The sequence below is a fragment of the Tursiops truncatus genome, chromosome 4 (assembly GCF_011762595.2).
Source record: "Tursiops truncatus isolate mTurTru1 chromosome 4, mTurTru1.mat.Y, whole genome shotgun sequence".
In the NCBI taxonomy this organism is placed as follows: domain Eukaryota; kingdom Metazoa; phylum Chordata; class Mammalia; order Artiodactyla; family Delphinidae; genus Tursiops; species Tursiops truncatus.
Genome location: NC_047037.1, coordinates 59684382 through 59706753, shown reverse-complemented (window position 1 = coordinate 59706753; position 22372 = coordinate 59684382). Strand labels below are relative to the sequence as shown.

General features: G+C 38.3%; 1 protein-coding gene across 10 annotated transcripts in view; it reads right to left on the bottom strand.

Moving 5' to 3' along the window:
* Nucleotides 1-20851, bottom strand: part of ATP11B (ATPase phospholipid transporting 11B (putative)) — a 139408-nt gene extending 118557 nt beyond the window's left edge. For 8 of the 10 annotated variants that reach the window (XR_004526324.2, XM_019946081.3, XM_019946080.3 and 5 more), the window contains exon 1: nt 20550-20851. Coding sequence is in view for 8 of the 10 variants with exons in the window: in XM_019946081.3 (XP_019801640.1) it covers nt 20550-20576 (27 nt within the window). In the remaining 2 variants the exon portion in view is untranslated. Of the gene's footprint in view, nt 1-19966; nt 20438-20549 lie in introns of those variants that run through there. The other 2 variants (XM_019946083.3, XM_073803927.1) reach the window with 2 other exon arrangements.
* Nucleotides 20852-22372: the final 1521 nt, after the last annotated feature.

The window sequence follows — 22372 nt, the reverse complement described above, 5'->3', positions numbered from 1 at the left end:
TATATACATGTGGCTGTGGGTATTTTTTTACACACACAAAATAGTTAAATTTTATATTTGTGACTGCGGTATAAGTACAGCTAAGCGTCTCTCATGGAAATTAAAGCTATAACTTCAATTCATTAGCATCAACTTCTTTGCCACAAATTCAAGTAGCCATGAACTAAAAAGAACAAAACTGTCCAAAAATGAGAAAAGTGACTTAGGGCAGGTCTGTGAATCTCTGAAATTGTATGCAAATTTGCATATCTGTGCATTAAAAATTTTTTTTTAAAATTTTGGCCATGCCACACGGCTTGTGGGATCTCAGTTCCCAGACCAGGGACCGGACTTGGGTCACAGCAGTGAAAGGGCCAAATCCTAACCACTAGATCACCAGGGAACTCCCATACATGCATTTTGCTGATGACAGAATAGTTTTCCTCAGATTCTGATGACATAAAGAAAGTTAGAACCACTTATCTAAGGTCTTGCTTTTATAATCAGTTCCCCACCTCAATATTCCATATTTTAAAAATGACACAGAGGGGAATTCCCTGGCAGTCCAGTGGTTAGGACTCTGCGCTTTCACTGCCAAGGGCCTGGGTTCAATCCCTGGCTAGGGAACTAAGATCCCACAAGCCGTGTGGTGTGGCCAAAAAATAAAATAAAATTAAATTGGAAAAAAAAAAAAAAAGGAACTTAAAAAAATGACACAGAGAATTGTTGCTTCAATAACACCTCTACTTTGTTTAACAGGAATCAAAACAAACAGAGTTTATCAAAATTAATTGTATAATTATACCATAAATGTGAAGTTCAAGTATAGTTTCACGCTATTTCTAACAAGCATTATCAGCAATTCTATGCTACTGTACAATCCGAACTCCCTAATCACTAGGCTACGGCTACACATCAGGGTTCAGAAACCTCTGGTATGTATTACACTTTCAGCCCAGACTACCCATTCACACCCTGAACCCCTGGATGGCTTGCTCCTTTCTTCTATGGTTTCATCTTGTCCTGGATAAAGGAACTGAGATACATTAATGCTATTCTAGCCACCCTGGTTTTATTTTTATTTTTTAACATTTATTTATTTGGCTGTACCAGGTCTTAGCTACAGCACACAAGGATCTTTAGTTGCGGCATGCGAACTCTTAGCTGCGGCATGTGGGATCTAGTTCTCTGACTGAGATTAAACCTGGACCCCCTGCATTGGGAGCACAGAGTCTTAGCCACTGGACCACCAGGGAAGTCCCCATCCTGATTTTATTTTAATGCCTGCTAAAAAGTACAGCTGACCCTTGAACAACTCCAGGGTTAGAGGAGTCGACCCTCCACACAGTCAAAAATCTGAGTATAACTTCAGAGTTGGCCCTCTGCATCCTCAGATTCAGCCCTATAGTACTGTTGTATTTACTACTGAGAAATCCACATATAGGGGGACCTGCAGTTCAAACCCATGTTGTTCAAGGGTCAACTGTATAGGCTTTTGGAAGCACATAAATTTAAACTATTTAAAAATAACAACTCTCATTAACTCTAAAAAAGTATGAAATTAAAAACCTCTTTTCTGTCTGGATTTATGAGCATATGTAAAAACCACAGGTACTTTTAAAAAAAGTGGATCTGGGCTTCCCTGGTGGCGCAGTGGTTGGGAATCTGCTGGCCAATGCGGGGGACATGGGTTCGCCCTGGTCTGGGAGGATCTCACATGCCGCGGAGCAACTAGGCCCATGCAGGACAGCTGCTGGGCGTGTGCTCTGGAGCCCAGGAGCCACAACTACTGAAGCCCGCGTGCCTGGAGCCCATGCCCCGCAGCAAGAGAAGTCACCGCAATGAGAGGACTGCGCGCCATGGTGGGGAATTGGCCCCCCACTCACTGCAACTAGAGAAAGCCCAAGCGCAGCAACAAAGACCCAATGCAGCCAAAAATAAATAAATAAAAGAAATTTTTAAAAAAAAGTGGATGAGCATTTAACGTGGAAAAAAATTCCCATGATGGCATTCAAGGAAAGAACTGAAAACACATGGGACTGATTTGAAAAAGACTCCTTTTGTAACAGTAAACTGATGAAACCTAGGGAAGCCAAACCAGAAAACAGCTTATAATTTTTAGATGTTGGTCTCTGGCACAAAGCAGTACTTAGAAATGACTCATGACATTTTGTATTTTCATACCAAATATACCAGCCTCTGTACTATTCTTAAAATCCCAAAGATTTTATGAAAAATACGAGCATTACAAATAAGAGCTAAGAAGAAACTAAAACTACAGTCCTATAATTAAATATTGCCACACTTCTTTAACATAACTAAGAAAACATTTTTAGAGTTCAGTGATTAAATTTGTACATTTAATCATTCCTATGTGATCTACTTCCTCCATAATAGAAAGAAAGAAGCTACAAACCAAAAACCATGAAAAACAACATAAAAAGAAGCATTCAAAACTGCAATGGCACTGTTATTAAAATAAATGAACAGAAGCTTTATTTCGGTCACACACTTTCTATGACACAAAGTGATTTTTGTTGGCTACGTGTTCCAATGTACACAGTACTTCTGGGGAAGAATGATTTCACGTATTTTACCAAATCTACAAACTTAATTGTGAATTACTGTTTCCTGGATATAGACTTTGAATAAAATACATCTATACGAAGGTATTATAAGAACAAGATAATTTTACACTGTTAAGAGACCAAAGCAAGGTGGGAGGGAATAACTTAAAATGTCCATGATCTAAACACAATTTAATTTTAACTTTTTGTATCATGTTACATAATTTTCATTTTAGGATTTAAGGTAGTTTGCCATCTATCAGACCAGTCTGGGCTTCCAAGAACTCTGGCTTACTGCAGAGGTGGGTAGGAACTGGCTTTCTAGTTACAGGGTTCAAAATTTAGAGTGATCTTTGACTCCAAACATCTTAAATCATCTGCAAATACTTTACTACAGGAAGTTCATCTCTTATAGGAAGCTCATCTCTTATATTACCTCCCAAACTTGATTTCCCACTCCAACATACACCTCTAGCAGCCCCTGTGGAAATAATATGGTGACCCCTCAAAAAAGTAAACACAGAATAACTGTATGATCCAACAATTCCACTTCTGTGTATAAACTCAAAAGAAATGAAAGCAGAGACTTGAACAGATATTTGTAAACCCATGTGCATGGCAGCATTATTCACAATAGCCAAAAGGTGGAAGCAACCCAAGTGTCCATTGACAGATGAATGGATAAACAAAATGCGGTGTGTACAATGGGATATTATTCAGCCTTAAAAAGGAAGGAGATTTTGACACATGCTATAACATGGATGAACACTAAAGACATTATGCTAAGTGAAATTAAGCCTGTGACAAAAGGACGAAATTTTAAATTTATTCCTCTTATATAAGGAGTAAGAGTTGACAAATTCGTACTTTGCCAGGCATTTATTCAAGGGGGGCTGGGGAGGGGAGAGGAACAGGGCATTAGTGTTTAATGGGTATAAAGTTTCAGTCTGGAAAGATCAAACAGTTCAGGAGACACATGGTGGTGATTGATGGCTGCATAACAGTGTGACTGTACTTAATGCCACTGAACTGTATATTTAGAAATGGTTAAAATGGCAAATTCTATGTTAAGTATATCTTACTAGAATTAAAAATATGTCAATTTCACCCATTTGGGACTTTACCATGGATTTTCTGGATTACAAGAATCCTATCTGGCCATAATTCAACTGTGACAGTAAATGTCTCTTATTTGCTAGACTGGTGATTTGAAATCACAGAGACATTTATGATAAAAATAAATGTGTGAGGTAGTCTTAGTTTAGATCAAATTTAAAATCACAGATTTCACTAAGGGAGAATTTAAGGTTTCTGTAACCAAGAACCCTAAATTGATTTTTTTGGTTTACCTAGCCAGTTGAACACCGGCTGGATAAGGAATGAAACTAGTAACTCTTCTACCTGTGGTATCCAGATTGGAGACAGAAGAGTAAAATGGAATTTCTAGTAAGGTTTCCCAAACATTTTTAAGCCTTCTCCCTCTCCACTCACAATCATAAACAACAACGGCAACGAAGATGGCTTCCTACGTCCTCCTCAGTATATCAGAAGCAATGGGGTTACAGTTCTGAGGCCAGAGACAAATATCCTTTACACAGAAAACACATCCCTTACAAAATATCTTCAAAGTGTAATATTTTAAAATATATATCAATCACAAAGACACACCCACAAAATTCTAAACAATAACATTAAAAAGTATATTGAAATCAACTATACTTCAATTAAAAATAAATAAAAATTTAAAAACTAATAAATTGGCGAAAAGTATATTGAAGACAAAGAATAGAGACAAAAATTGACACAAAAGTTAGAAAGAAGTAGGGTGGAAGGAAGATACACAATTGTCCTGTTAATTTTATATATAGGAAACTTGTTTTCAGGAATGCCTGAACCAACAAACTGGAACCAAATAAATAGCAGCAGCGGCAATAACAAAACCCAACAATCTTGTACCTACTACCAGTCTCACTTCCCACAACCTAGACATCCTACCTTTCATCCTGCCATAATTATAAACATTTTAAATGTTTCTCAAAATTGGTAACACTCTTGCTCTTATGTTGAATGAAATTGTATGCTGTTCCTGTTACCAGATAGCTGCAATTGAATACCAAGCATTAATATTTAGCAAATCAACCAAAATAACACTATCACTGAAATACTATTTCTGAATGACCATATAGTTTGCTTTACAGGCTTTTCTACTCACCTATGTTTTCTGATCAGTTGCTTAATTGTGTTTCCCTATTCTCATTGAGAGAAATTATATGTAATGGTTCTCAATTAGAGCTAAGAGATTACACGCCTCAAAGTTAAAACTGCTTTTGGGGAATGAGCCTAAGGAAAGGAAGGAAGACTTCTAGAAACCATTTTCAGAAATGAGGTTGGGACTGATTTTCACAATGATTTGAGGGGTGGGGATGTCTAGTGGCATTTAGTAGGCGGGTGAATGGGTGGGGCAGAGATATTAGACATTCTTCAATGAACATCAGAGTCCTGACAACAAGGAAATGTCCTGTGAACCAGACAACTTTCAAATGCCCTGCCTGATATTCACATTCGTAAAAATCTCTTTAGAAAAATATGAACCTCCTCTTTAAAAACAAACACAAAATGCTTTGCACGGATTTGTGAATTTTTCAGCAATGCAACTACCATGTAAAATGAAGGAAGATAACATTTTGTCAGAACTTCCCAGAGTGTTCACTGTTTCAGAAAACTGCATCACCAATGGAAATGTCACTTGTATATGAGTCACCAATACACTACACTTTCAGCAGTCTGCACTAGTAGCCATGAAGTCACACTGATTACAGCATTTTATTATTCACTACCTTTAGTGTAGTTACGATTGAGTACTTACATACTGATACAGATATTATTTAATATAAATGTATTTATTTTTCCTTCATACTAGTTTCCTCCATAACTAGGGTTATAATGTTGATTTTTTTTTAAAAAATCAAGTTATATATGTAGCAGGTTATATATTTAAATTTTATTTCAAGATAAAAATGGAAAGAACATTTATGAAATATCTGTTAGAAATAGGGGGCACTGGGCCCAACAGGATTGAAAACTATGTACTTTTATGGCCAAAATCTAACCAATATTACAAGTACTATCTTGGGTTTATAATAGAATCCCCTCAAGTTAGAAGCTGCTGCTTATACCATGAGCAGAATATCAGTATTCAAACTAGGAAACTACAACAAATATTTCCAAGTACATATTTAAACAGGCTTAGGTGTTACGGAGAAAAATTCTAAACAATAACAACATAAAAATATATTGAAGTCAGAGAATAGAGACAATGAGTGAATCCTATTTAGTTAAGAAAAGAACCAAAACAAAAGGTAGAAAAAAGTAAGGTGGAAGGAAGATACACAATTGTTTTACTAATTTTATATGCTGGGAACCTGAGAAACATGCTTCAGAAGAAAGTAAAACATGTCTATATAAGATTAAAAAAAAAAGAACTTAGCAAATCCTAAACTATTGCTATGAAAATTTGATAAATTTTAAGCATGGAAATGATTATTCAGCAACACTGGGACAAACTGACATAATTCTGAAAATGTATTTTTAAAAAAACACAAAAGAATATGTTCGCATATTTTCAGTTCTTTTGGCAAACAATTCATTTACCCTGTATAATGACTATTAAAATTCTACTGCTGATCTGCAAATTCTTGCCCTTTGGTATTTTCCGGCACGTAATGAAAAAAATTTAACAACCAATCAAAGAGTATTTACTGAGTACTTAACTAGGTGCTTTTCAATGCACTAAGGACCACTGATGATAAAAAGGAATACGTGACTTAGTCCTTGCCCACTTGGAGCTGATGAAACCTTAGTATTTTAGGCCCTACAATTTATTTCTTAGATATCACCTAATTTCCTATTTCCTCTCACATATTTAAGATCAAACTAGAATTATTTTCTGGTTTGAATATGGTACACCCAGCATGGATATCTACTAAGCAACTTTATGTAGAGTTTAGGAGAGGGTCGGACTTGAGATTGGAAGCCAGCAAGCATAATGATGGTGGTTAACGTCAAAGATATGTATGAGACTGCCTGTGAAGAGAATACAGAGGAAGAGAATAAGGGTAGGAGATGGAATTCTGAGGGCTATCATTTAAGATACATGTGGCAGAAAAGGAATAAGCAAAAAGGAAAAAAGATCATCAGAGCAGAAGAAAAACAAGAAGAGTAGTATGGCAGAAACCTGGGAAGAAGTTGCAAAAAGGAATTATTTCATATGCTGCAAAGGAAGATAAGAACTGAAAAAAAGACAACTGAATTTAACAATTCGTAAATCATCAGTGGCTTCTGCCAACGCAGTTTGAGTACAGTTAAAAGGGCTACAGTGGATTAATGACTGGGGATGGAGAGGAGGGTGGGGAAGTGGGGATAGCGGTTAACAACTGAAAAGCTGGATCAAGCGAAACATTTTTAGTAAAAGCAAATCATAAGCTTATTTTTATGTTTGAAATGAAGAATCTGGTAAAGAGGAAGAAAAAGTTATGGGAAGGAAAAATCACTGAAGGATCAAGGAAAAAGAAGAGAAAACAATCAAGAGCCAAGGTATAAAGCATTAACTGTGGAAATGGACAGGATCTCTAATTCGAAATGGAATTTAAAAATTTGAACATGAAAAATGAAGAAAGCTGAAATCATATACTATTAAATTTTCTATTTTGGTAATTTTAAGAAATACCTTTATGATGAGTTGATACAGTCATCAACTGAGTAACTAAGCTCAGTTACTCAGTGTTTACAGACTTCCTATCTTCCTATGGCTTTTTGTCTACACTCACATCTAATGGAAACTGACTGCCGCCACAAATCAGATCACCAATTCTTCCCTATAAGATTCAATTAACTCTAAACTTCACATTCGCTTTTTTAAAAAATTACTAATAGATATTTCTTTTATAACAAAAAAACATAATTAGGAAACTTGGAGACACTAATTATTAATGGTCATCACACTGATTTCTGATAACCAAAGGCAACGGTTCACAGAGTTTTGGATTTCACAGAACAGTAAAAAAAAATTTAACTGGAAAACTAACATAAATTTGCCAACTTCTAATTCTTCTAAGCAAGAATATTAATAAAGAAGAAAGTAAGGAAAACAACCTAAGACTTAGTTCTTCTCATAAGTCTGAGAAACTATCACAGCCCAGTGGAGCCTAAGAACACATGAAGACTAAATGTAACGTGTTATCCCAGATGAGATTTTTTTTTTTGCAATATGCGGGCCTCTCACTGTTGTGGCCTCTCCCGTTGTGGAGCACAGGCTCCGGACGCGCAAGCTCAGCGGCCATGGCTCACGAGCCCAGCCGCTCCGTGGCATGTGGGATCTTCCCGGACCGGGGCACGAACCCGTGTCCCCTGCCTCGGCAGGCGGACTCTCAACCACTGCGCCACCAGGGAAGCCCCATCCCAGATGAGATTTTGAACCAGAAAAAGAATACTAGTGAAAACCACAATGAGATATTACCTCACACCCGTTAGAATGGCTATTATCAAAAAGACAAGAAATAACAAGTGTTGGTGAGGATGTAAACTGGTACAACCACTATGGAAAACAGTACAGAGGTTCCTCAAAAAATTAAAAATAGAACTACCATATGATCCAGTAATTCCACTTCTGGGTATTTATCTGAAGAAAATGAAAAACACTAATCTGAAAGATATATGCACTCCATGTTCACTGTGGCATTATTTACAATAGCCAAGGTACGGGAAAAAACTGAATGTCTATCAACAAATGAGTGGATAAAGAAAATGTGGTGTGTGTGTATATATATATATATAAAATTATAAAATATTATTCATCCATCAAAAAGAATGAAATCTTGCCATCTGCTGCAGCATGGATGGGCTTTGAGGGTGTTATGCTAAGTGAAATAAGTCAGAAAGAGAAAAGACAAATACTGTATGATCTCACTTATATGTGGAATCTAAAAAAAAACTCCAAGCTCATAGATACAGAAATAATGGAGAACAGACTGGTGGTTGCCAGAGGTGGGGTTGGGGAGTGGGTGAACTGGGTGAAGGGAGTCAAAAGGTACAAACTTCTAGTTATAAAATAAATAAGTTATAGGATATAATGTACAGCCTGGTAATTATAGTTAATAATACTGTATTGTATATGTGAAAATTGCTAAGAGTGTAGATCTTAAAAAGTTCTCATCACAGGGAAACAAATTCTGTAACACTGGGTGGTGATGGATATTAACAAGACTTACTGTGGTGATCATTTTGCAATATATACAAATATGAAATAAAGTACAGGGTTTAATAATAATGTATTAATATTGGTTTATTAGTGTAACAAATGTAGCACAGTAATATGTTAACAATAAGAGAAAGTGGGTGAGAAGAATGTATAGGAATTCTCTATTATTTTTGCAAACTTTCTGAAAATCTAAAACTATTTTAAAATAAAAAGTTAATTTTTTAAAAGTTAAAATGAACAGTCCTCAAAAACAAGGACATATATAAGTTTAAGCAAAGACAAAGACACACACACACACACACACACACACACACACACACAGAGACGTGTGTGTTACACTGACCTTGCTTTTTTCATTTTGCCATAGACCACTGAAAACTTTATCTCCATCTACAGGAAACATCATTTATTAGGGAACTCATGGTCTAAGAGACTATATAAAGATTGATAAAAGCATCTCTGATTATTTAAGAATTTTGACTTTTCCTGTCTCATAATAAATTCCTAAGTTTCTTTCTTTTTTTAAAATTCTGCAAATATACGATGGAAAAAAGGTTGATCAACACTCACAGGTAAGCACTGCATCAATTCCCTTTAATGTTGCATAGGAGTTGGACACACAAAGTCTGAAGGTCTGCACATCTAAGTTAGACGCCAGTTCCTCCACAGTATTTAAATTTCAATAGGAGGGACTTCCCTGGAGGCGCAGTGATTGAGAGTCTGCCTGCCAATGCAAGGGACAGGGGTTCCAGCCCTGGTCCGGGAAGATACCACATGCAGCAGAGCAGCTAAGCCCGTGCACCACAACTACTGAGCCTGAGCTCTAGAGCCCGCGAGCCACAAAGACTGAGCCTGTGAGCCACAACTACTGAAGTCCATGCTCCTAGAGCCTGTGCTCTGCAACGAGAGGCCACCTCAATGAGAAGCCTGCACACCTCAACGAAGAGTGTCCCCCGCTCGCCGCAACTAGAGAAAGCCTGTGTGCAGCAACAAAGACCCAACACAGCCAAAAATAAATAATAAAATAAATTAAAAGAAACTTTCAATAGGAAAAGACAAGGTTAAGAACTACTTCCTTGCCTTTCAGTAGTAAAAAAAAAAAAAAAAAAAAAAAAAAAATCAAGCCCATCCTCACATCTTTGTTAGTTTTCTGAACTAATATATTAAAGAGCATAGTGGAGAAGTGAGGTAAGGAAGGATATCTATATTCGTTTTGTAGTTCATGAAATGCAGTAGTGAAGAAACAATTTCCTAGGTAAAATGTGATTAAGACTTGAACTGACTTATATACTACTCAAGCTTTATCTATCAATTGCACTCATTGCAAAAGACTCTTCAAAGCAAAATCTTAAAAGACCAATATGTAACACAAGTATTTACTGAGGAACATGTGCTTGATACTATGCTAGGCACTGCACCAATTTAAGTAAAAATATTCGACCATTATGAAATATCAAGCCACTTACTATTTCATTTATTAAATTACCCTATTGTTAAATTACCCTATAATTTATGATTTGTATGATTTTAAAAATCATTACAAATACTGTGAACATTGACTACGTGCTAGGTAATATGCTTGGTACTGTGGAAATACCAAAATGAGAAGTAAGGGCCTGAATAAAACTTCATTAAAAAAAAAGCCTTTTAATAAGCACAAAAAGTGAAACAAATATCAAGTAAAATGAGTAAAATTTTGACTGAAATAGCAGTAAGTCATTAGATGACTCACTTTTTTTCTATAGAAAATTATCAAGTACATTCTTCTGAATAGAGTTAAATAACGATTTTTAAATATAAAAAATAAAGTATGGCATAATTTCATTACAGATGTAATAAAAGTTATTAATAAAAATGGACAACTAGGAACTGCCCTGGTGGCTCAGTGGTTGAGAATCTGCCCACCAATGCAGGGGACACGGGTTCGAGCCCTGGTCCAAGAGCAGCTAAACCCGTGCACCACAACTACTGAGCCTGCGCTCTAGAGCCCGCGAGCCACAACTACTCAGCCCGCACACCACAACTACTGAAGCCTGTGTGCCCTAATGTCCGCGTGCCACAACTACTGAAGCCTGCACGCCTAGAGCCTGTGCTCCGCAATGAGAGAAGCCACCACAATGAGAAGCCCGCGTACCACAACAAAGAGTAGCCCCTGCTCGCTGCAACTAGAGAAAGCCCCTGCTTTAAATTAAAAAATTAAAAAAAAAAATTAAATTAAAAAAAAAGACAACTATCTTAACTCTTCAGCATTTCCAATTTCTATTTCAACATCACAAACTTCTCAAACTTCAAAATAGTTTGTGGTTCCTAAAGTTTAAGATGAAAAAAGAAATTTAAAACTGAAAATCTTTCAAAAAATTTGCCATGCTGTTCAAAATCAATTTAAATGTATTGCATTTGATATTAGATAACATATTCAAGAGGAGATATATATTAAGGTACAAGCAAGGCCTAGCTTCTTCTGGTACCTAAAATATTATGTCAACTTGAAAATGGCCATAGCTGACTAACTACAGGAACCCTTGATCACTTCTCTCCTTTTCCTCTACAAACCTGTCACCCCCATCTCCAGAGTACCACTGCTGCCTAAATTTCTTTCCCTAACTCATTCTTCTTGCCTCACTCTTGGATAGATTTAAAATGGCAGGATTAGGAAAGAGATATATAGGGAAAACTGCTGCTACTGCTAATTCTCTTCCACACTGCTAAATTCTCTGGAAAAACTCTCTGGGTTAAGTCCTGCCTCTGGCACTAATTAGTTACTGACCTTGGAAAAGTACATACTTTGAACTCCTCCTTTTACTTCACAAAAGCAAAGACAGACAAAAAATGTTTTTTTCTTTAATTAAGACGACTTAGCTAGGCTTAAAGCAAGATAATCATTTCGGTAATCAGGGGCTGAGCCTTTGGGACTCTGGGTCTGGAAATAGGCAGCCTGAAGTTCAATCCCCTTTTGTACCAGGGTCCTAGAGTCAGGTCAACTGAAAGGAGGTTGAAAAAAGCTGTGTACTTTTAAACATGTTTAAAACCTCCAAAGAGGTAACAGAATAATATATTTTTTTAAAAAAAGAACAAAATATTACAAGACAAATCGGCCAATATGCATCAAGAACAGACAGAAACGCAAGAGGTCCAATAATAAATTCTGGAAAAAAAAGTCATTTAAATTAAAACTTCAGAAGACAAGGATGAACTCTAGATTAGATATGGAAAGAACTGATGACTAGAAGCTAGAACTAAGGAATTCACACTGAAAGCAGCACAGAGAAAATAGATGAGAAATATGAACAAGAAGTTAAGAGCCAGAGCACAGATTAATATCAAGCAAGAGTTTGAGAATGAGAAAATTAAAGCCTGAGAAGCAATATTTAAAGGGAAAAAAAGACTGTAAATTTTTCTGAACTGTAGAAATGACAGCTTTCAGATTTAAAATACACACAAGTGTAGAGCAGGAAAAACAAAAATCATATGAAACAACATGATGAATACAGCAGAGTAAAAACTGCAAAATATCGAGGACAAAAAGACAATCTTAAAAACAACATTTAAGAGAGTATCAGCAAAGTAATGACAATTAGATTAAAAGCATATTTTACACCAGCAATAAATGTCCAAAAGCAACAGAATAAGTAGTATCTTCAGTATGTTGAGTGAAAGTAACTGTTAATCTAGAATTCTGAATCTACTTAAATTAGTATTCAATAATAATTATGAAATAGACATTTTAAGACATAAAAACTAAGAAAGTTTACCACACATGAAGTCCTGCTTAAAAATAACTAAAGGATGTATATTTCAGCAAGAATAAAAGTAAATAGAGGGAAGAGATGGTATTCAAGAAATAATGGTGAGTTAAAAAAAATCACTGTAATCAATCAAAATGAGTTACAGTTAAAAAGTTAAGAGAGGGCTTCCCTGGTGGCGCAGTGGTTGAGAGTCCGCCTGCCGATGCAGGGGACACGGGTTCGTGCCCCGGTCCAGGAAGATCCCACATGCCGCGGAGCGGCTGGGCCCATGAGCCATGGCCGCTGAGCCTGCGCGTCCGGAGCCTGTGCTCCACAACGGGAGAGGCCACAACAGTGAGAAGCCCGCGTACCGCAAAAAAAAAAAAAGTTACGAGAACGTTTTGAGTTTAAAAAGAAGTAGAACTACAACACACATTATGGAAGAAAATATTTGCAAATCACATACCTGATAAGGGTCTTGTATCCAGAACACATAAAGAACTCTTACAATTCAAAAAAAAAAAAAAGACAACTTAAATACGGGCAAAAAGATCTGAGTAAGCATTTCACCAAAAAACAAACAAACAAACCCATAAAATACAAACAAAAAAACTGGTTAACAGGGACATGAAAAGATGTTTGAAGTCATCAGGGAAATATAAATCACAACCATGAGTTACCATTTATACTCACAACCATGACTGCAATCAGAAAGGCAAAAACAAGTGTTGGCACGGATATGAAGACACTGGAACCCTCATAAATTGCTGGTGGAAATGTAAAACGGTGCAGTTACTTTGGAAAACAGTTTGGCAATTCCTCAAAAAAGAGAGGTACCATATGACCCAGTAATTTCCACTCCTTAGGCATTTACCCAAGAGAAATGAAAATATACATCCACAAACTGCACATGAATGGTCAAAGAATCATTATTTCTGATAGCCAAAAGGTGGAAACAAACTAAATGTCCATTAATTGATGAATGAATACACAAAATGTGGTACATCTATACAATGGAATATTTGATATTAAGAAGAAATGAAGTACTGATATATGCAACAACACAAATGAACCTTGAAAACATTATACTAGGTGAAAAGAAGACTGTGACAAAATACCGCATAGTGTATGATGCCATTTACCTGAAATGTCTAGAGGAGGCAAGTCTACAGACACAGAAAGTAGATTAGTGATTGATTACGGCTGGGGGCTAGCGGCTTGGGGGAATGGAGAATGAGAGTTAGTGGGTAGGGAGTCTCCTTCAGGGCGTATGAAAATGTCCAAACATCACAGTGTGGAGGTGGCTGCACAACTCTACGCAGTACGGTATGTGAGTTATATCTCAAGAAAGCTGGTAAAAGAAAAAAATAGAGCTAAACTATTATGTAACAGTAATGTGGAAGGTGAGAGGGAATACTGAGGTCAACATCTTCTAAATCCCTATATTATTTGTAGGTGGATAGAGATGCTCAATATATAGGCACAGCTAGGGAAAAAAAAGGATAAAAATACAATCCATAGCTTCTACATGATCAAAGGGAAAAAGTATGAATAGAAACTTAACGAATTCAATGCAAAGCAAATCAAAATCCTAGAAAGATTTCCACAGAATTAGACAAACTGATTATAAAAAATAGCATATGGAAGAGTAAAGATCCCAAGCAATTCTGGGGGAAAAAAAGGAATTGGGGGTTCTGTCTGGCCAGATATCAAGACTTCTCATAAAACACTATAACTAAGATAGTGCCTTACTGGTGCACCAACAGATCAATACATGAACGAAACACAATAGAGAACCTAGAAACAGAACACAAAACAAAGAGAATGATGGTATATGACAGAGAAGGCAAACAACACTGGCTAGTGGGGAAAAGATGGCTCATTCAATGAACGGCACTGAGACAAATAACTTCTTATGTGGGAGAAAACAAATTCCCTACTTTATTCCATACACAAAAATAAATTCCAGGTATATTAAAGACCTAAATGTTGTAAAACTAAATTTTTAGACAACTTGAAGAAAACACTAGAAAAACAGCTTTATGACCCTGGTGTAGAAAAGGAATTCCTAAACAAGCAATAAAAAGTAGAAATCATTCACCTAATAAATTTACCTACAAATCAATTTACAACATCAAAAAAGACACCATCAACAAAGTTAAATACAAGGGGCAGGCTAAAAGAAGATATTTACAACATATACAACAAAGAATTGGCATCCAGACTACAGAAGAAACTAATAAGGAAAAGACACACCACCCAAGAGGAAAATGGGTAATCAGTGGAGGCTAACACAACGTTGTAAAGCAATCATACTCCAATAAAATAAAAAGAAAAGTGGGTAATCTATTCATATGAGTGAAACACAGGACACCTGAATCTCACTAGCAATCAGCAAAATGCAAATTAGGGCAAAATGATATACCTCTCACACTCATCAGATTGGTAAGTTTTTCAAGTCTAACAGTACAAAGTGTTGACCAAGATGTAGGAAAAGGGGAACTCTCATGTTTTAGAAAATAATCTGGCAATATCTAGTAACAGTCATAACGTGCACACCCCATGACCCAGCAATTCCACTTCTAGGTATTCCAATTTAAAAAAAACACACATAAACAAAAATGATCACCGCAACATTTTTTTTAATAGGAAAAAAACTGACATCAATTCAAATATCCATTAGTCCTCGAAGAATGGCTAGGGCTGGGGTTGCTGCATTTTGGTAGTTCCAGAGCCTAGCAACATGCTATCACAGGTATATGTTCAGAAAATCTTTGGGTGAATGAATAAATAAATGAGAAAGAAATAGTGTTACCTATAAGTAGATGCAGAGTTGAGAAACAGCTTTTATTACATGGAGAACTAAAACAAAATAGACAAAAATCCTTGCTTTCATGATATAAATGAGACAAATAAGTAGAGTACAGAGCACGTTAAATAGTGATAAGTGCTAAGAGAAATTAAAAAAGCAGTGAAGGGGATAGGGAAGTATGGGGGTGGGGATTTACAATTTTATCCTGAATGGCCAGAAATGGCCTCACTGATATGGTAACATCTGAATAAAGATTTGAAGGGAGTGAAGGAGCCAGCAGATACCTAGGGGAAGAACATTGCAGGCAGAGGTAACGGCCAAGGCAAAAATCCTAAGACTGAAGTACGCCCGGCACTTCTGATGAATAGCAAGATCTGTGTGGATAAAGAAAAGTGAGTGCAGAATGATGGGAGGACTTCCCTGGTGGTGCAGTGGTTAAGAATCCGCCTGCCAACGGAGGGAACACAAGTTCAATCTCTGGTCCGGGGAAGATCCATCCCACATGCCAAGGAGCCAACTAAGCCTATGTGCGCGCCACAACTACTGAGCCCGCACGGCACAACTACTGAAGCCCTCATGCCTAGAGCCCGTGCTCTGTAACAAGAAGCTGCCGCAATGAGAAGCCCATGTGCAGCAACGAAGACCCAACGCAGCCAAAAATAAATAAATAAATATATAAAAATTAAAAAAAAAAAAAAGAATGATGAGAGATGAGAAGTGGTTTGGGGAGCGGGGTGGATACAGATCTAGCAGAGACTTTGGCTTTTACTCTGAGCAAGAAGGCAAGTCCTCAGGAAGGTTTTAAACACAGGAATTACATGACCTAACCTGTGTTTTAATAAGATCACTCTGGCTGCTATGTTGAAAACAGACTGCAGGGATAGAAGGGATATTTAATGATGATAGTGGCAATCACAAGGTTCTTTGGGGTATCTGGACAAGGTCCCTACTTCAGTGCTGTTAGGATAATTGGGATTCCACTAATGCTTGACCTCTCTAACCAAATGAAAAATTGGGTATCTGAGAATATAAGTCTGAACATAGAGATAAAATAAGCAAATACTCTAAGCTCTCGGATCTTAAACATTTTTGAGGTTAAAATTTACTTGTTCACACCAAAAAAATACCACCGTAGGCCTGTGCTTCCCTGACCTACTCCTCCTCATTCATTCCTTGAGAGAAAGGCAAAGAACACAGGTACTTCCAAATTGATGCTGAAATAAATCTGATACTCATTCACTTAGTCAACCAACATTTGGTGGGCGAGTACCTACAATATGGGCCAGCTGCTGTCTTGAGTGCAAGGGCTATAAAGATGAACAAAATATGGCCCATCCTAAGATATTTACAGTCTAGTGTGTGAGCTACCTAGACTTACATAATGTGCCATAAAGAAACACAAGCTCACTTTTAATGTTATACAGCAGCACTAACAGAAATATAACATGAGCCACAAATACAAGCCACATATGTGATTTAAAAATTTCTAGTAACCATTTTTAAAAAGGTAAAAAGAAACAAGCAAAATTAATTGCAATATTTGACTTTACTGAATAAATCCAGAATATTATTTCAACATGTAACAATATAAAAATTGAGATTTTTACATTCTTTTTTATACCATTTTTTAAATCCTAGGTGTATTTTATACTTAAGCATATTTCAACTTGAACTAGCCACATTTCAAGGGTCTTGAACAGCATAATTATGCAGAATAGACCTATTTTTTAGAAAACTGAAAAGAATTTGACACAGGTACAGGGCAAAGTAAATTAGTAGAGGGAGGCTTGAACATGTTCACAGCTTAAAGAAAAAGAGTAAACATACTATAGAAAATTGATATGGAGTGCGGAGAGCAGGATGAAAGAGCACGAGTGAACTGGTTAGTTTGGAAAAGAGGACCGTCGCACCTTCCTCTGTGACAAGTGGAAAGGTTAGAATTAAGATATAAACAAGTCTGGTGAATGCGAATGGGTTGAGAGTTTAGGTTAAGAGCTTCCCATTTTTCTCAGTGAATCAGAAGACAATCTTACTAGCCTCCTTCCACCACTGCGGATACAAACCTGAAGGGACTACATTTATGGAACAATTTAATAAACTGTATCCTAGTATGACAACATTAAGTTGTGTTTTTAAAAATTATAGTAATTTTCTAGCTTTCTTATGGACTGGTCAATCTTTGAATTTTGTCACTTGATCTCTAAACACAGAAGCAATACTATGGATTCATTCTTTATTTTCTCACCTATTCATTTATTCAGCAAACATGTACCCAGTGTCTACTCATGTCAAGTACTGTGTGAGACAATGAGCATACAGAGATGAATAAGGCCCTCAGTGACCTACATTTGTGTCCCCAGTATTTAGCTTATTATGTCTGCACACAGTAAGTGCTTTAAAAACACAGCACTACATTGCCCTGTAAAGAAATATTACATGTCAACTAAAATATGAACTGACAAAGACTTTCATTTGTCTAAAGTAGCGCTGTACAATGATTTTCTGTGCTAATAAATATGTCCTACTCTGAACTGTCCAATATAGTAGCTAATAGCCACATGAATTTTTAATTAATTAGAATTTTAATAGCCAAGGTGGTTAATGGCTACCACAAAAATCTAAATATGAGAATACAGTGAGTAGCTAATGGCATTTCCACTATTATAATCTTGGTGCTGTCATCTCTAATGAGTTAACACACATGTGATGCTAGAATAATACCAACTGTACCAGAAAGACATAAGAAAATTTTCTTAGTGTAAAATAACTTTAGCATTATGAGCCCAAAAAGAAAGAACAAAAGAGAAAGAAAAAATAAAGGATAGTCCAATCTTTTCAGTCTACTTCCCCAAAGGAAAACATCAACTTTCTGACAACCTCCTAATTTTTCTCATTGTGTCAAGAAGTGAAAATAGTCTGCAGAGATAAGGAGTCAAACTTTTTTAAATTAGAGGAGAATTAATAGAACATATGAGTTGTTTCAGTACAAAATGACAATGAACTTTTTTTTTGGCAAGACAATTTAACTTGTTGAAAATCGGGATGCATATAATGAATTAAGTGTTTTTATAGCTCAAAAAAACCTGTCTTTGTGATCTGCTTATTAATTTCTCCAAATCTGTCCTAGTTATCTGAATTTTCTTACGTGAACCAACCTATTGCTAAAAGACTCAATTCATTGAGCAACTGGAAGTATAATTTAAACTAGACTTTGAATTGAATAATTCTTGGTGTAGTAACCAGAATGGCTGTTTATGACTGGGATAGTAAAATACACTTTCATTACTCTGTGAATCCACTATCCTTAATGTATAATTTAAGTGACTGTACAAAGGTAATCAGAGAAACAAAGTCCTACATGGGCACAGGTCTGATTACATACTTCCGTACTTCCATACTGATAACTTAAAAGTAAAACCAGTGAAGTGAGCAACCAATGTCAGAGAGAGCATTTTTTGTGTACAGCGAACTTGTTCAACTTGTTAACCACCCTGTAAGGCAGCTGTCTTGTAAATTAACCACACAACTCCCTGCCCTTCCTTTTAGTTGCGTTCAGCTGAAACCATTTAAAATAAACATCACCAGACTGCCTATCTTGAAGATGAGAATGGGTATACAATCAGGATTTTATTCAGGTTAACAAAAATACCTAACACTGAGAAGTGGTGTCTTAAATCTACTAGAAAAAACTTTAAGAGAACCACTAGCACACAAAAACACCATCAGGTAAACAAGACTTCTATACATGAAGATGGGCAAATCAAAGGCATGAGATCAGACCTGAAATAATCAACTTCTAAAGTTACCGAGCTGCCACTTACTGCAACGAAGCCAAAGTATTACAACAATCTGGTATTATGATGACATCATTAGCTTGGTTTCCTAATAAGGCATATATCTGGGCTATATGAATGCCCAATTACCTAAAAATAGAGAGCTAACATTTGTCTGAGGCAGTGGCAGGCAGTTCTAGTTTTATTTATAAGATTTTTTTTTTTTTTTTGAGAATGATGCCCACTGCCAAATGAATTAACAGAAGGCTAGCTCTGAAACAGCATACTTCTTAGTCATAACAACAACAAAAAAATGTTCTTCCAGAGCAGGGAAAAAGAGGTATCAATGTTTTGGTCCCACAAAATCTTTACAGTTCCACAAAAACGGTTTTTGCTTCACGGCCTTTTGAATTCGTAAGTGAAAACACCGAAGTTGTAACAGCATTTAATTACTAATGCGATTTAGAAATTAAGCCGCAAACAGTAACAGACCTCATCATGGAGGTAAGGTTAGGCTTCTTCAGCCAGGAGCAATTTCAGTCCTAACTGTCACGTTGCCTTAGTGGTGTATTTTGCGGGCTGCAGCTGCCAGCAGGCAAGAAAGTTTTCTCTGTGAATTAATTCTGAGAAAGGTGGCGCTTTTTATATGCCTTAAATCACCCTTTTCTAAGATCCTTTTTTTCCTCCAGGTGTTCCAGTAAAACTGAAAAGTTAACCATTGATTCCAAACCGGTCTCGTTCAAACTGCCTCGGGAGAGCGGAAAGAAAGGGAGGTTCGCGTTCGAAAAGTTTCACTTGGGGTTAGGGCGAGGACAAGGTAAGAAGGAAAAGTCCGCCATAACTACCGTACTTACCTTCGAAACTAGACGGGGTGTTGGAATATTCTTTCTTTCCCTCACCCAGGCCTTGGGTAAAATTTCTTTCGTTGAGAGCGGTTAGACTAGGTAAGTGACCCTCCTCCTTGATAACGCAACCGCGAAAACAGCGAGGAGAGGGAGCTGGAGACAAGTCCTCACCCTCCCCTTCGCTCAAACGAGTCCCAAATTGTTAAGAGGCAGGAAACACAAGCCTCTTTTCTCTCCCCAAGACCTACTCTCTTTCCGTGCCCTCGCCCGAGTTCCTCAGGAGGGACGCCGACCCCGCTCCGGACTCGCTTCTGATCGCAGCCGCCCAGGTGCGCCGAGGAGGAGGGAGTAACCAAGAAGCGCGGGCAGGAAGCGGCCACCGACCTCGGCGGCCCGGGCTCGGCGGCGAGACGCGTGCCGGAGCTGCTCGGGGCTCTGCCGGCTCCCGGGCCCTAGCCCGCCTCCGCTGCGGCCTAGCCCGGAGCCCGCGCCCCGGCCTCGCGGCTCCGCGCCGCCGGCCCTTCCTCACCACCTGGGCCCGAGAGACCGCGCAGGAGCAAGCGTCCGGGAGGTGAGGGGCGGAGGCACCTACCAGCTGCTGCCGGACCCAGCGCCACATGCCCCCGCCGTTGCCGTCCCGGTCCCGCGGGACGCGGGGGCCGAGGGGCTGCAGGTGGAGGCCGAAGAGCCAGAGGGGGAAGCAGGAGAGCCCCTCCGGCTGAAGTTCCGCTCGCCGTTGCGCTCGCCTCACTCCCCGCGCCGGGGCCCCATCTCGCCGCGCCGGCCCCGAGGTCCTACAGGCGCGGTCCCGGCGCCGCCCCCGCCCGGCGCAGCTGAGTCCGCTGCCGCGCCGCAGCCACCTTCATTATTGACCGTTGTCACCCGCAGTACCGCCACAACCCCACCCCCGGCCCCACCCGGGCCAGCCGCCGGCGCCCCGGCCCGCCTCCGGACGTGACGAAATTGGCTGCGCGGACCGAGGGCCCAGGCTCAGCCGCGTGGGTGGAGTAGGCGGCGAGCGTGGAAGGGGGCCGGGCTTCCGAACGCGGCGTCTGGGCTCTGCCCCTCCCCTCATATCTGGGGTAGGATTTAGTCGCGTGGGTGTGTCTGTCTACCGAGTCTGCAGCTCCTGGCCGACTCCTCTATTCCTACCTCCTGTTGCGGGTCTGCTTCTGGTTCTCTGCCTTCTTTGGTTCCCCCAGCAGCCCGACACGCATACGCAAGATCAGGAGTGTAGTGATTGAAAGTTAATTCCCGGAGGTCTCCAGTTTCGGTTCAGTGAAATTGCCAAAGCCTTTGTCTCAACACTTAACGCAGCTCTCTTTAGCAAAGGACTGAGCTGGGGCTAGGGAAATCTTGATCACTTCAGTAATTTTGAAAGGGGATGCAACTCCCCTGGGCCTGGTCCGGTGCGGACTAGCGTTTCCGGGAGAATAGAAAGATACGCTGTCTTGCAGTGCTAAATTGAACAGGTTGGGGGAAAAATACTTTCTGTGGGAAGGTAGTTGTTTACTGTTAACTGCCGAACTCCTGCAATCAAAAACACCTCATCAGTAACAAGACGTAGATAAGAGAAGGGTGTGGAAAAATAGAGGTAAGAAGGAATATAAAAACAACTGGAATAAAACTTTGACTTGGAAGGCTGAAATGAAGTCCCGGGTCTCGGTTTATTCAAAAGCAAGCCCGTATACATCTTGAGTGTTATGTATGTGTATTGTGTGCAGTATTTTGCTGAATTAAAGCACATTTCACCATTCGACACACAAGAGTTAAAGAATTTTTTTTATTAAGCGAAAACAAATCTAAATGAGATTAGCAAAACTAGGCACGGTTTTTTGCATATATAAACACACAGTCTTTTAGTTTCAATAGACATTCCTTATTATATAATGATTATCCAGCACCACAAATAGAGCCTTTCCTTAGGAGTATTTATGGTCTGTAAAACCAGAAGTGGAATTTTACATTATATATAAATCCAACTATAAAAATTAACTAGATATCGAAAGAGAAAAAGTAATCTCACTTTTGTTCTTCTAACTGAACCTTGCTTTATGACCCTAAAAGGAAGTTTGAGATACATTTACTTATCTGTAATAGGGATAAAACATTACTACCATTCATGGAGCACTTGTGTGTCCCAGGCCCTGTAATAAACTCTTTACTTGCATGGTCTAATTTAACCCCATCAATCCTTTGAAGTTGATACTACTGAAGTTGATACAATATTATTCCCATTGTGCGGATGCAGACATGGAGGCGCAGGTTAAGTAACGTGCTCAGGTTAAGTAACCTTAAGCTATTGTAAAGAAAAATAAGCTATTGTAAAGAAATACAATAAGCTATTGTAAAGAAAAATATGAACATACCTATTTTTATTCGTCTGCAAGTGGTCTGAATAAAATTAGGCCAGCA